Source organism: Haliotis cracherodii, unplaced genomic scaffold, assembly GCF_022045235.1.
Source record: "Haliotis cracherodii isolate W230 unplaced genomic scaffold, xgHalCrac1.p SCAF_8, whole genome shotgun sequence".
NCBI lineage: Eukaryota > Metazoa > Mollusca > Gastropoda > Lepetellida > Haliotidae > Haliotis > Haliotis cracherodii.
Window position 1 is genome coordinate 30,402,778 of NW_027266341.1, and position 15,156 is coordinate 30,417,933.

The following is a 15,156-nucleotide window of genomic DNA, read 5'->3' on the forward strand; positions in this document are numbered from 1 at the left end:
TTAATTTAATTTTTCTTGGTGTTATAACATTTGTATCGTTACGCCTCTTGAGGACAGGCAAAGAAATGTACAGCATTGCTGATAACAACAAACAACAACAAAATCTAAGTGCAATCTGTCACTGATACATTCTTCCTGTAGCCATCATAGAACACTTCCAATAAATGCATGTAGTCCAGGACCTGTTCATGTTGTCAAAATAATCCTGGAGATATAGATCTGTTCATGTTTACACACCTGGTATCAGTACCCTGGGTCGTGTGAGTGAGTGAGTGAGTATGGTATTACGCCACTTTCAGTAACATTTCAGCAATTTCTCAGCGGTGTACATCGGTATTAGGCTTCACACACTGTACCCATGTGGACAATCAGTCCTGGGTTTGTGGCGTGACGGGCAAACGCTTTATCCACAAGGCTACCCCACCGACCCCAGGACTGGTAGCGGTCATTCGTATCAGATTGAACAGTATAGAAGTGAAAGTTTGAAACAGCTAAACATTAAATAAAAATATGGAGATTATCAGTGAAAAGATTGCAGTTTGTGGTGTGTTTCTACAGTGTTTCAATATGCAGTCAAACATCAATACTTTGAACTTCGTTATCTCATATAAAATATATCAAGCAATGACTAGTCAACGATGTGTCATGTATCTATCAAGGAACCAGTTGACCTCCAGTCAGTCCAAACAAGTCATGTCCCATTTGTCTTGTCATAATGATATGACAAATATTCCATAATTAGCCAAACTGATTACTTAAAGTAAATATTATGAATTACCGATTGAGTACATACTATTGTTCCGTTCTTTCAAAGTTGGGTCAATATCCACATAGAAAGTACCGATCTCTGTCCTTGTGACAAACAGCATGACACGGATGTAGCTTAAGTCTGAATGCCATAGTCCCAAGGTTCAAGATAATGATGTTTGACTCTCGCTAATGCAAATGTTTGACCACATATTAGTTTAAAGCTCCACTTAGCTACAGTAGAAACTGTTTGTGCCTGGAGTTCTATCAGTTATCTCACACAGAGTAGGTAATTGACCAATTAAGGCTTTGTATCATTTCCTTTCTAATATAAAGCACCTTGCACAACACTGTAAATTACACGCCCAATCAGTTCACAATCTCACTGAGATCTATACAGCGCACATAGATACAAGTATTGACCCTTGTTTACCATGACGACGACAGCACACACGCGGATCACTGAGCGGGGGCCGTAGCTGGTGCGAGACGGCTGACTAAAGCGATGCCCTTGTAGCAGACGTTGCGGAGGAAGCCGGGACACTGGGGCTTGTTAGACACGTACTCCACCATCATACGTAGCTCTGTGAACAGGGTCCTGGAGAGACAAACAGGAAGAAAACGTCAGTGGAAGCGAGTTAAAATGTTAAAAGCGAGTGAGCTAAATTGAGGTGAGGTGAAATCCGATTTAATGTCGCGTCCAAGATTATTGCACTTATATAGCGATGTGCATGCACGTGTGCGTGTGGCTGTTTGTACTAGTCCGGACTGATGCCGATTTATAGTGCTAGCTCACTGAGATACCATGCCACAGTGTAACATGAATAGCCCACTCAGACACAGTATACAGACTCCGACCTGACTTGTCCTTGTTTTGGCCCCTTAATGCCGAGCGCCAGACAGGGTAAAAAACCCTGAAACATCCGCTCTCCGGGCGGACACTCTCCCATAAGACCATGGAGGCGGTCAAGAGAGAGAGAGTTATTTAGAATGACTGAGTGAGTTAATGGGAATGAGTTAATTTGATGAGTGAGCGAGTTAAAGAGAGTCAGTAAAATGAAAGTGAAAGGTGAAATGGGGTTTTACGTTGCGTTCAAGATTATTGCACTTATATAGCAGCGTGCATGAGTGCTTATACTAGACAGGACTAATGCTGATTTCATAGTGCTCGCCCACTGACATACCAACCTGCAGTTCAATATGAATAGGTCACTCAGAGACAGTATACTGACTCCGAACCAACCAGTCTTTGTTTTAGTCCCTTAATGCCGAGTGCCAGGCAGGGTAACAACAAGTACCATCTTTTAACATCTTTTGGTATGATGCGACCAGGGATCAAACCCCGGACCTTACGCTCTCCAGGTAGACACTCTACCACTAGACTACGGAGGTGGTTGTTAAAGTGAATGAGTGAGTTAAAGTGAGTTCCTTAAATTGTGGTGGTAATAAGAGTGAGTGAGTGAGCCTACCTGCAATAGGGGTTTCTCCTGGAGGAGTATCTCGGTGACAGGAAGCACTGGCACATGGCCTACCTGCAATAGGGGTTTCTCCTGGAGGAGTATCTCAGTGACAGGAAGCACTGGCACATGGCCTACCTGCAATAGGGGTTTCTCCTGGAGGAGTATCTCGGTGACAGGAAGCACTGGCACATGGCCTACCTGCAATAGGGGTTTCTCCTGGAGGAGTATCTCAGTGACAGGAAGCACTGGCACATGGCCTACCTGCAATAGGGGTTTCTCCTGGAGGAGTATCTCGGTGACAGGAAGCACTGGCACATGGCCTACCTGCAATAGGGGTTTCTCCTGGAGGAGTATCTCAGTGACAGGAAGCACTGGCACATGGCCTACCTGCAATAGGGGTTTCTCCTGGAGGAGTATCTCAGTGACAGGAAGCACTGGCACATGGCCTACCTGCAATAGGGGTTTCTCCTGGAGGAGTATCTCGGTGACAGGAAGCACTGGCACATGGCCTACCTGCAATAGGGGTTTCTCCTGGAGGAGTATCTCGGTGACAGGAAGCACTGGCACATGGCCTACCTGCAATAGGGGTTTCTCCTGGAGGAGTATCTCAGTGACAGGAAGCACTGGCACATGACCTACCTGCAATAGGGGTTTCTCCTGGAGGAGTATCTCAGTGACAGGAAGCACTGGCACATGACCTACCTGCAATAGGGGTTTCTCCTGGAGGAGTATCTGAGCGACAGGAAGCGGTAGTACACAAATGGCAGGATGAGGCTAGATTTGCCACTGGAATGGAAATGAGAGTAACATGCTGCATTAAGAATTGTTTTCCAGGCATTTCCTCAGTTAATTGCAGACTCAGACGTTGAAAATGTTGATAACATAACAATTTCAAAAGATTCATCCAAATGTATTCATGTCTACAATACTATTGTCTTTTAGGGGAAAATGATATATACAGACATTATTATAGAGTTTCAGAATTCTTATATTTCCCGGATGAGAATGAGGGTATTACAAGAATTCTTACACAAATTTAGTAAAATTAGTCTGACTTAAATGTATGTGTAATAATATCATTATTACCCATTTAATCTTAATTCTTTTGAATTCCCTTTTAGAAAAATGTACAGATTACAAACATTGTTGAAGAAATGGCATCAACAATCTTCAGTCGTGACAATTTAATTCCGACCTTACGTCACAATAAGATTCGAATGACATCAACAATATAGTGTTTAGTTCCAACTGAAACTTGTTATAAAAACATCGGCAAGTTTTACCATACAAGCCAAAACACAATTACCAAAAAATAATTTTTTAAGTTAATTTTTCAAAGCACAAAATAACTTGGTCAGTGTTTTTCAGCAATCCATCAGTCTGCCTACTACTGCCTTTTATCCAGGGGAAACTACTCCAGTCTATGAGGCATCATGTTTGTTTAGAGTCTGCCTGGTCATATTATATTATCCTAATGGTCAAACTTACATGTAACATGTCCAACACAGACACAAAATGAAAAAGTAAAACTTTTCAGCCAAATCCAACTTTGTCATATTATGGAAAGGACCACCCAGACGAAGAGGTCTATACATGCTATAAGAACAGGCATGGAAACTGTGACTCCTTCCGTCCACTATGAACAGTTTTTATTATCTCCAAAGTTACCTATACTTGTAAGAGGATTCAGCTACGTCCCTTTTCATAATGATAACAATTATCCCAGGAATTTTGGATCCCTTATAGTCATTTCTGACTTGATAGCTGACAGACAAGGCAGATGCCATGTTTGTTTGTTAACATTAAAATAGTAACCACCTTACTTTTTTAGATATTTATTCATAAATGACCCTGGGGCACGGGTGGCCCAGTCGTTGAAGGCGCCGCGATTTGCTGTGCAAGGTTGCGTCCCTTGGCCACGCCAGAAACCTATGATTGTGGGTTCAAATCCCGGTTCGCCCCGATTATGTTTCTAGGTTTGTCAGCACCATACCCGTGCTCCTGGCTTTCACCGAAGTGGTAAACGTCTGAGACCTGCATCACTTTTGGCTTTCCCTCCCACATCCCGCCGTGATATAACTGGAATACTGTTAAAAGCGGCGTTAAACCAAACTCACTCACTCACTCACTCACTCATAAATGACCAAACCAATTCCATATTTTTACCATTGGTTTTAACATGCCGAGCAACCTACCCATTATATGATAAATAGATATCTAGTTACATCAGCTTGATCAAAGGCATGTCTTATCAATATTACAACATTATGGCATTTTCACTGTCAAAATCTTTCTCACCTGAAGATCATGAGAATGATGGCTGGCATGAGGAAAATTTCGTTACATGCGATGAAGCGGAGAATGTTGATCTGCTGAGCCTCCAGCTTGGTAATCATGTTTCTCAAAAACTGCATTGAATTTGGTCCCATGAGCTGCAACAGAGTGGTGTTGTTGTTTAATGCCACACAGAGCAACATGCAGAGCTACAGATAAGCAGCGTATTTGCGTTAAATACCCCCCAAAAAAATTAAAAACCCAATTACTTTCAATTAACTTGCATACAGAAACACATGCAAAAACTTAAATTATAAAAACAGCACAGGCAAATACCCAATGAAGCTTTTTCAGTATGCTTACAACACACATACAAAGGAGCTTATTTCCCAAACACAATTACGAGCTAATTTACTTTCCGAGCCAAGCCTATATATTTAGTTGTATGCATGGTATAAATCTAAAACATTTTTTCATTTTTTTTAAATCTTAAAATGTTCACTAATTTAGGAAAAACACAATAGAGTGATGAATCGATGAGAGAATAAATATTGGTTACCCAATGAAAAATGTAATAACCCAATTAAAATAGAAACCCTAGAGTAAAAACTCAATTGCTCAGAAAGTTATCTGGAGCTCTGAATATGTGACTTCAGACTGTAAACAATTGAGTTTGGACTAGACAATCCAGTGATCGACATTATGAGCTTTGATCTACACAATTGGGACACAATGACAATCGTTGACCAAGCCAGAGAGTCGGACCAACCGATCCCATTAGTCGCCTCTTATGACAAGCATGAGTTGCTGAAGACCAATTCTAGCACTGATCTTCAGAGTGGAGTTACTGCTGGTTAAATATTGATGCTCATGCTGGCAGTATGGTCAGCACTTACAAACTCCAACCTCTTCTTCAAGAGTCACCACTTATTGTAAGATAAACAACTCCCACTCATCGTTAAATTTCTTAAGTAAAGCCAAATACAAAGTTGAAACAGCATCTTGGCAAGAAGACATATTTTAAGCAATATATCATGCTTACGGAACAGTCAGGATCCTACTATGGACTCTGCTTTAAGCAAAGACTGCTACTGATTATGGAAAAAGTTTTGATGCTTATATTTACAAAACCACTCCTTTGAGCACAGTACTTCAGGCTGCCAGGGACTGTGTCCAAATTCTTCCTGAGATAAAACTACTGATCTCTATTTGCAAGCAATCAGGGTCCACATGAACTACATTTGTGATTTCTGGCCCCTCACTTTTCTGTTGGGCTGCATGAAATTTTCCTCCACCTGCCTGACTGTCTGGGAATTAATCTTAAGACTACTTACGTATTCAGTTACATCGTAGATTCTCAAGTAATCGCTTGCATTAATTCAAATGAATCAAGATGCAATTTGTCTCTCATTTTTCATGATTTTTCAATATTCATAATGTCTGAATGTGGGCAGGTGAAGATGTGCAGGCAACATTTATGGGTCACCTGCCGAGGTCATGTCAGGTTTTGGAAATATTTCTAACACTGGTTTCAGGACAGACAGATTTCCTAGAAACTAGTAAGGTAAGTCAATAATGTGTTTGTGCTGTTGTCAGCATTATTCAAGGATTCATGTAGGCCTGCTCAGAGGCCGATATTTAGTCAAAGTCTTCAGCAAAGATCAATAAAAATAACCAAACTCGAAGAATATCCTGTTGATAAAATACAGTTATGATTAATGTTATGGCTTTGCAAAGGTGACTTGTGTTTCACTGACCAATAAGTAAAAGAGGCCTTAGATTTACATTGTTGGGTTGAATGCAATTTTTAAATATCTCTGCACTGAGGAAAATGTTTTCAAAAAATCAAAAGATTGACTGACAAGGGCACTTAGTTTGGAATCCTAAATAAATTCAGCTGTCATTACTATCTGTAGGTGATGATGATGATGATGATGATGATGATGATGATGATGATGATGATAATGACGACAACAGCAGAATCAGTCAAAGATGAGTCCACTTACATTGAGGATTGTCTTGGTGTAGGAACACGCATGCAGCAGAGCAAACAGGAACACTGGACACAATGCCACTGGTACATGGTCAGGAAATAATAACTGTTGGAATTGGTAAGTTGGGAATAAATGCTGTTTACACAGCAGTCAGCATTATTTATCACGTATCATGGCAACCAGTATGGAATAGGGTCTCACCCAGACAAAACAGGGTCTACACCTTCAATTGATTGCTCCGAATTGTTCAGCGTTCATGACACACTGCCTGATCACATAGTGTAAAATGAATAGGAGTGTATGATGCGATAGGACTGGATCCTGGATATTTTTGCTGACTTTGTATGTACTTTTCTTTATAAGTATCAATTTTTCTCAATCACAATATAAAATGTTACATTTGGATACAATGGTAATTAAATTTTCAGTTTGTTCAATATTTATCGGAACAACTTGATTTAGTTGGCTTGTTTCATTGTTCTGGTTCATTACAGAAGTACGTCACATCAATTGTAAACACGCTGTCATCACATTCCAGGATGAAACCACAGCATGCCAGAATGATGTCATATCTGTCCATAACAGGATTTCTCTTAGTGAGAGTATTTCAGAAAATTTACGGTAACATTTGTTTTACCATGTCCATAAACATTAATTTTTTTCGCCAAAACCCGACTGAGCAATGGACAAAATGTCATTTTTGCCCATATACTCAACTTTCTGCACAATATTGTTAGGACATTTGATGTACAGTGAGTATGTGGTATGCTGTATAACATATAATATATTCTTTCTGCATGTTTTCAATTTTCATCAGGCTATATCTTTTGACGTTCACTAACCCCTTTTTAGCTAACCTGACAGAAAGTCATGTGAGGTTATGTAGTGGCGCTTTGTCCGTCGCCTACCTGTTTTTCTGTAAATCTTTAACCGACATCTCTGAATCCACATGGCTTACAAAACTTTAACACTGTTCTTATGGTACCAGCTATTCCTGATCTGATTATCAACATGGCTGCCATGTTAAAAATGTCATCTTTCAATATGGCTGCTGTGGCAGCCATGCTTAAATTCAGATTGGAATTCTGTCGGCAGACACCATAGCTTGGATCATTCATACAAAGTTTCAGCTACATATGTCCTGAACTTTTAGAGGACATGTAAAAAATGTAAACACTTACATTTTGTTTGTTTGTTGTTTTACGCAGCACTCAGCAATATTCCAGCTATATGACGGCGGTCTGTAAATAATCGAATCTGGACCAGACAATCCAGTGATTGACGTCATGAGCATCGATCCACGCAATTGGGATCGATGACATGCATCAACCAAGATCCCGTTAGTCGCCTTTTACGACAAGCTTAGTTGCTGAAGACCTATTGTACCTCGGATTTTCATGGGTCACACTATTTGATAGTGATTAATGATGTAGTTGGAATCTGCTTACACAGATGGACAATTGGACAAGGGGCCACAGCATAATCCCACTTGACAAAGTTTCAGCTCCATATGCCCTGAACTGAACAGATGGACAACTGGACAAGGGGCATAATCTCACTTGACTTGGAAATACAGTCTTAGTAAGTAGTGTGAGAAACAAAATAATGAAAGTTGGACTGTGGACTGAATCTGGTGTTGTGGAGGATACTGGTGATGGGGAAACTATTGATGAAGATGATGGAGAAGAGGAGGTAGTGGCAGCTGTCTTCCATGAACAACCGTCCCAGGAACTCTCGGGAGAACTGGACTGTTGGAATACGCTGGTGGAGCCGAAGTGCACTGGATGCCGCGCTGCTGATGAGAGCCCTCTGGTAAAAACTGTATGGGTTGCCACTGCAAGGGGAGATTATTGAGATTTTCATAACTATTCCAGTTTCAAATTTACATGCAGTGATTGACTTCTGTCTTTTTAGGTGTATGTCTACGGAAACAAATAAAAATTAATTGGATAACAATGTCATATTTTGCGCATTTACCACAATTACACATCTTATCTTGAGCTCTGTTGTCCCCACACTGGACCATCTTAGAGTGAGTGAGTGAGTATGGTTTTATGCCGCTTTTAGCAATATCACACCAGGGGACACCAGAAATGGGCTCGACACATTGTACCGATATTGAGAATCGAACCCGGGGCTTCGGCGTGACGAGCGAACGCTTTAACCACTAGGCTACCTGACCGCCCCGGACCATCTTGGAGCACAGGGGACCGATCCTGGAAAGGATTCCCCACAGTTGACCACCGTGGACACAGGGAACCTGTTATGGAAAGGATTCCCAATACTGGACCTTTGTGGAACACTGGGGACCTATCTTGGAAAGGATTCCCAACACCTTTGTGAGGTACTGGGGATGTATCATGGAAAGGGTTCCCCACAATAGACCATCATAGAGCACTTGGGGCCCATCCTGTCCCCATGGACAGACGTGGGGTAGTAGAGATTTATTCTGGCCATGAAGCCTTGAAACTGTGAATCATGGACTACTGGGAGCCAGTCTTGACCTTGAACAACCTGGACCTACCCAAAGAACGGCAGCATGTAGAGGATGGTGCAGATGACTGTGAAGATCCTGGTGAACCAAAGAGCAGCCTCCACCTTGTTCCCCATCATGTGGGCCTGAAGCAGATCAGATAATACTGAACTTTACCATAAAAAAGGCTAGAGTTATTCATACGATAAACCAATCCAATCAACCTAACATGGCTACATCAACATTGCGCAGTTCCTCATGGTTTATCCTCCCTGCAGTGTTTTATTGTACGATAAACAACAACTACGATTCGTTTATTTCTTATATGAGATATCAACATTATGTACAGTCTCTTTAAGGATGTTGATAATATGTACAAGCTTTAAAAATATTTACCCAAATTTTATTGATGATGACTTCCTGAATATGTCAGACAAGTCAATTTTACAAATTTTGGTATTTCCCGCATAATTCTCACAATCCTAACGTCGATCACCAATACCTTTTCACCTAATACCAATTGTCATATCTCTCCCACTTTTGGATGCGATCATTTGGCAATTGCGTTTATCTACGTTGCCCAGCTACATCTATGGGGAACAATCAAAACTAACGTCGTCCAAAATATGATGTCATCAAGTTGCAAGCGCATATTCAAATCTCCAAAAATGACGTCATAATCATGATAATAGAACAATGTTTTATCGTTAAGTGAACCACACTTCATTCTTCATTGTTCTTTGAGATTTATCATGTAGCTATCTTATATATCTCAATAAACTTTTGACTCATGTTTGAGATATATCAGGTCTAAATTCTAAATTTTACCTTTGGGGATCAGAATCACTGACTAAATCTTTAATATATCTTGTTTGTTATTTAAGTCAGAAAATATGTCCATACATCTTACAGAATAATGGGACAAGTGTACTAGAAATCCACTATGCATGAACTAGTTTTTCATGTTTGTTCTTTGCTGTTTAACGCCGCACTCAGCAATATTCCAGCTATATGACGACGGTCTGTAAAGCCCTAGTCGCACTTGGCTTGCAACCAGGTTACGACTTAGCTGCGACCAAAAAATGTTGCAATCGCCGGCAAATCTTATGAAAGGTGCATGACTGATCGCAGAGGTCGTGGAGGTCGATGGTCATGTTCAAAACTTCTGACCTGCAATTCATAATCCCCCAGTCGCGCATGGATGCTCCACCAGTCGCGCATTATCGTGGGTCAAGAAGTCGTAAGGTTGGTCGCGCTACTGGTCCTGCCACCTGAAGATTGGTGGTACCACCTGTCGTACGACCTCACTATCGGTCGTGCGACCAGTCACGACCTGTCCCGACTGGTTGCATGACCTAACAATTGGTGGCAAACCATTTGCAGACAGCCTGCTCTAATGCTGGCTCCAGATCTGACATCTTGTTCCTCTTGGCCACCGTTTCAGCCTCACCTTCATCCGGTTGTTCGGTTGGTGTGTCCCAGACTGGGTCATTCTGCGTAGCCGGTCAAGGTGAATCTCAGCTAAAATCTCCCCGACATTAGATTCTGGCTATGGCTGGGTCTTCTTCCCATGGCCCTTTCCCTTCTTGGGAGGCATAGTGAGTGAGTGTTGGGTTTCATGCCGCTTTAACACAAATCCAGTTATATCGCGGCGTGTCAGCTTAATGTGGGAGGAAAGCCCGAAGTGATGCAGGTCTCAGACGTTTACCACTTCGGTGAAACCCACGAGCACGGGTATGGTGCTGACAAAACTAGAAACATAATCAGGGGGAACTGGGATTCGAACCCACAATCATAGGTTTCTGGCGTGCCCAAGGGATGCAACTCTGCACAGCGAATCGCGGCGCCTCAGCACTGCTTAGAGGACTGGGCTCCAAAGTAATTATCTAAACATACAGTACACTACACTTCTACATTACTTTACAGGACCCTCATATTGCCTGTAAGGACACACAAAAATCATTATTGGGGATCCCCTGAACCCCCACTTTTGTAGGTTTAGGTAAACCCTGACACCCTGATACCCACCAACACCTGGTTTCCCTGTCGTGGGGCTTCTCCTCCAGCAGTGCCTGTGTTTCCTGTATTTTCTGAACCTGCATTCTCCTGATTTTCTGACGAGTCAGCCATTCTGAATTATGCCTGCAACAGTTACATGAACAACAAGCATGAAACACCCATACACCTCGCCAATATGACATATCAGGTTGTGTAAGCATTAGCCCTCTGGAAACAAGCACTACCACCATTTTCCGACCAAGTCAAAATCATTGCAATGGAAACTTGAAAAATATTTATTTTTTTAAATCCCAAACAATGAAAAGGCACCAGTTCACCACCACACCTATCTATGTGCCAAGTTTTGGTAAGATATACCTCATGTTTTTTTAGTACTGCTCAGGAAACGAAACATGACAGATGGACAGCACCCATTCCTGAATCCCCCTTCCACTTCGTGGAGGGGGATAATAATCCAAGAGCTGGTACGGTTTGTGCTGTCAGGTATGAACAATGCATACTACTGAGTTTGACCACTCACAAAGTCTGCTGTCCACATTGCCAAATTAGATGACCTCCATATGTAACAATTCACCTATGTATCGTGTGTACCATTGTACCATTTGTACTGGTGCATTTTGACACATGCTCATGTTGCGAACTCAAGGCAGCACAGGGATGTTATTGTATATAGCGATATTGATGTATCCATAATTTTATAATGTTGTTGCTGTATCAACATGATCAAAACTAAATTAACAATTCATTGCCACAAGAATGTTTATATTTATCAAGACTAATTATGAGAAGACAGAAAATTCAATTTGAAGCATTTATAGCATTGATAAGTACAAGCATTTCAAATCAATATACATACAGAATAGCTAATTTTATCATTAATCCATATATCGTGATAGTTTTGATTTGTTGTATCAATACTAGGGGTATCACGATACAGGTACCTCACGATACGATACGTATCTTGATTTTGAGGTCAAGATACTGTATGTCTCTCGATACAGCAATACCGACGTTTTATGAGTAAATTTAGATGCAATTTTTTAAATTACATATTACATTCACAATGATGTGTTCTAATCACTATCAGTATACTTAGAAAATGTTGTTTCTGTTTATTCAAACAAGTGTCAGACACTAACAAGTTTTTGTATGTCAAATTCAGAAGGTATGACATTTCGATTCGAAAAAAAAAATCAATCTATATGCAAACAAATGGATACCGATTTCAATAAAAAAATGATATCGATATAAATTTACATGTATCTCGTATCGTATCGTGAGAATTATCTACTGCTGCACGGTACAAACTGTGAATCGTGACATCCCTAATCAATACTAAAATTTCTCATCAACATGCAATCAATGACATACTTACAACATGTGAAAATATCATTAGGACATATTTTGAATTGTAAAACACTACGGTCCACTGTTCTCAACTGCACAGCTTCATTTTGGTGGTAGTTTGACTCAAAACATAGCGTTAAAGGAATCCTAAAACACAACTGTCCGATGTTTGTTCTGTTTGTTGTTAAATGCCGTACTCAGCAATATTACAGAAATATGACATTGGTCTGTAAATAATCAAGTCTGGAACAGACAACCCTATTCTAACCCATCTTCACAAGGTAAGGGAGTTAACTGACTGTAAAAGTCCAGTTTCCAGCATTGCCGAACTAGGCTGCAATTATGGAGTTATATTTTGGTTGGAATACTTAAGTCTATGCATAGTCCAATCAAAATCATGTAAACAACATGGAATTCAATGTGCAGATTTCGGTCGACTGTAGGGTTTGCAAAGGATGTGTAACGTCAACTTGTACGTCGTGACAAGACTGCTTCAAGACACAAAGTTTCATTGTAAATACACCTATTCCGAACACCTATCACCATGTTTGTTTGATGCTATAAATAAAGCCTCACTTGACAGCGTCAATAATTGATAATTTGTATGACAAACGATAAAGCTCAAAATCAGCAGAAAAAAATGACTCTGCCTGCACTTGTAAGCTTCAATATCATTAACTTCAAAACTGAACATCAAAGCAATCCATAAACATTTTACATAAACAGATACTTGAAAACAGAAGTTCACGAATGGCGTGCAACATCCTCATCAGTGGCATCCATTGGGGCCCACAATTCAACAAACATGTTGTATTTCATATTAACTTTGGAAATTAAAAGTTACATTTACTTATACCCCCATCACACCAAACTAGTTCTCAATACGTTCCTGAAAATGTTGTCGAATGGGCTCGAACTGTGTATGAACGTAGTGGACGTAGTAGCAACTATTGACAGTCTTTTTACGAATTTCATTGACGGGCTCGGACGGGGAGGTTGTTCTAGAACTTTGAGTCTGCTCAAAATTTTATCCCGTCCATGCCGGGTTGACTTCTGCCGGCATGATGTGTACAGCTCGGAGCCCTGAACTTGAATGAAGACTGGCTACAACGTGCTCGGTATCCATAGGAGTCGGGCCAGGACGCGAATACACACGTACTTGGGACGAGATGAGGACGTACTGCGAACGAGTTGGTTGGGTTAATGATTATTTAGAACTGGCTTGGACGTATTGTGAACGAGGTTGAACTGGTTCAGAATGGCTGCGGACGTGCTCGAACTGCTTCGAAACATTGTCGGGATGAGGTGAACGGGCACTTACACGATCTGAACTGGATACAAACGGACTGCAGACTGGCTAAGAGACATACGTATTGAGGACAGCTTATGAACGACCTAGCATCTTATTTTATGCCAAACTACGCGTTCTACTGTGATCACATCCTATTCTAGTATTTTGTTTAGAACGGGGTAGAACGGGAAAGAACTACTTTGCTGTGATGGTAGCATTATGAAACCATTTACCAGGGAGGGGGGCGGCAAAAATGGCATTTGAAAATAAAAAAAGCAGCTCTTGCCCATCCCCTTTCAAATTGGCGGAGGTGTCTAGTATAAGGCATAATTACCGAAATATCAAACTTCAAACAAATATAATTTCCAACAGACTGTAATACAGTTCACTAGTCCAAAGCCAAAGTGTATAATATAAGTGTTTTTTTCATCATGTGTTTGGTGTTTAGTTTTGCTTGCAGTAGAAGTTTGAATATATATAAATATTGCTGTCTAATGGAACAATTACATTCAAACTCAGACTTCCTCATACGAAGTCGAACAATTCAGATACTGATACAAAATATGCAACACATCATAATTAACACGTTGTGTACTGTTAATATAAATAGTAAATAACGTGGTCAGTAATCAAGATCTATACGTCTATCATTTTCACTAACAAATGTTGTTTTGTTTATTCTTCTCTGAAGACATAAAACGGTCCCACAACACAATAATGACCGAAACAAAACGTTGGTTATAAATTTTTTAAATCACCGTAGCCGTTCCATGTATTACCAGATGCGTATACTGTTGCTTGTGTTTCTGGTGTCCTCTAAACCGCAAATATGTGATACCTGTGAATACCTTCTCAAGAAGAATATCTCAAGAAAGATAAATATATGCCATATACTGTATACTATGGTGAAAGTGAAAATCGAAAATACCACCGCCACAACACTCACGGTCGCAGTTCGATTTCTTTCTTGTAGCGTTCTGAAATTGATCGCCAGACTTTTGTTTTGTGTGAAAGATTATAACAATTACAGAACAATTACAGATTTCACAATTACCTGTTCAACACAAAGGGGAAATTAATCCTGACAAAGAATATGCCAGAAGGATTACACGAGTAGAAATGTGATTTGCTTAATTCATACACTACAACTCTAAACACTACTCGTATATCTTTTGTTATTGTTGCACCCTTAACCGACGCCTACAAAACTCTGCAAAGAGCTCATAGCGAAAATACGATGTTTCTACCTCATTTCGAAAAGATGTACAGAGAGTTATTTCCCTTACATCACAATTCAAACTTGACTTGAGTCAAGTCGCCATTAACATGAGTGGTAGACTAAAAGTTAGTAACTGAAATGAACATATTTAAAGAGCAGGAAAACTTATAAATTGAATTATTTAATAAAATATAATCATAAGGAGCCAACAAAATTTCACCCTAAAAACTGAAGTAATCTAGACTTGTGATACATAGACTGTACTGGATATATATGTTTCAACAGAGACCAAATAACAGATCTATTATATGGTCTCTGGTTTCAGGGTCTGT

At 40.3% G+C, this 15,156-nt stretch overlaps 1 protein-coding gene across 2 annotated transcripts; it reads right to left on the minus strand.

The window, feature by feature from the left end:
• Positions 1–893: 893 nt before the first annotated feature.
• On the minus strand, positions 894–14,748 carry LOC139449742 (transmembrane protein 33-like). 2 transcript variants are annotated; one of them, XM_071231262.1, is made up of 8 exons: positions 14,660–14,748; positions 10,977–11,090; positions 9,000–9,094; positions 8,125–8,309; positions 6,488–6,555; positions 4,506–4,639; positions 2,910–2,993; positions 894–1,345 (listed from the first exon to the last, which is right to left on the minus strand). In XM_071231262.1, exons 2-8 carry the CDS (start codon positions 11,076–11,078, stop codon positions 1,207–1,209), a joined length of 807 nt encoding a protein of 268 aa, XP_071087363.1. In that variant the 5' UTR covers positions 11,079–11,090; positions 14,660–14,748; the 3' UTR covers positions 894–1,206. The 2 variants fall into 2 exon arrangements, with proteins under 2 accessions (XP_071087363.1, XP_071087364.1); XM_071231263.1 differs by lacking the exon at positions 14,660–14,748 and adding an exon at positions 14,552–14,647.
• Between the last annotated feature and the right edge of the window lie 408 nt (positions 14,749–15,156).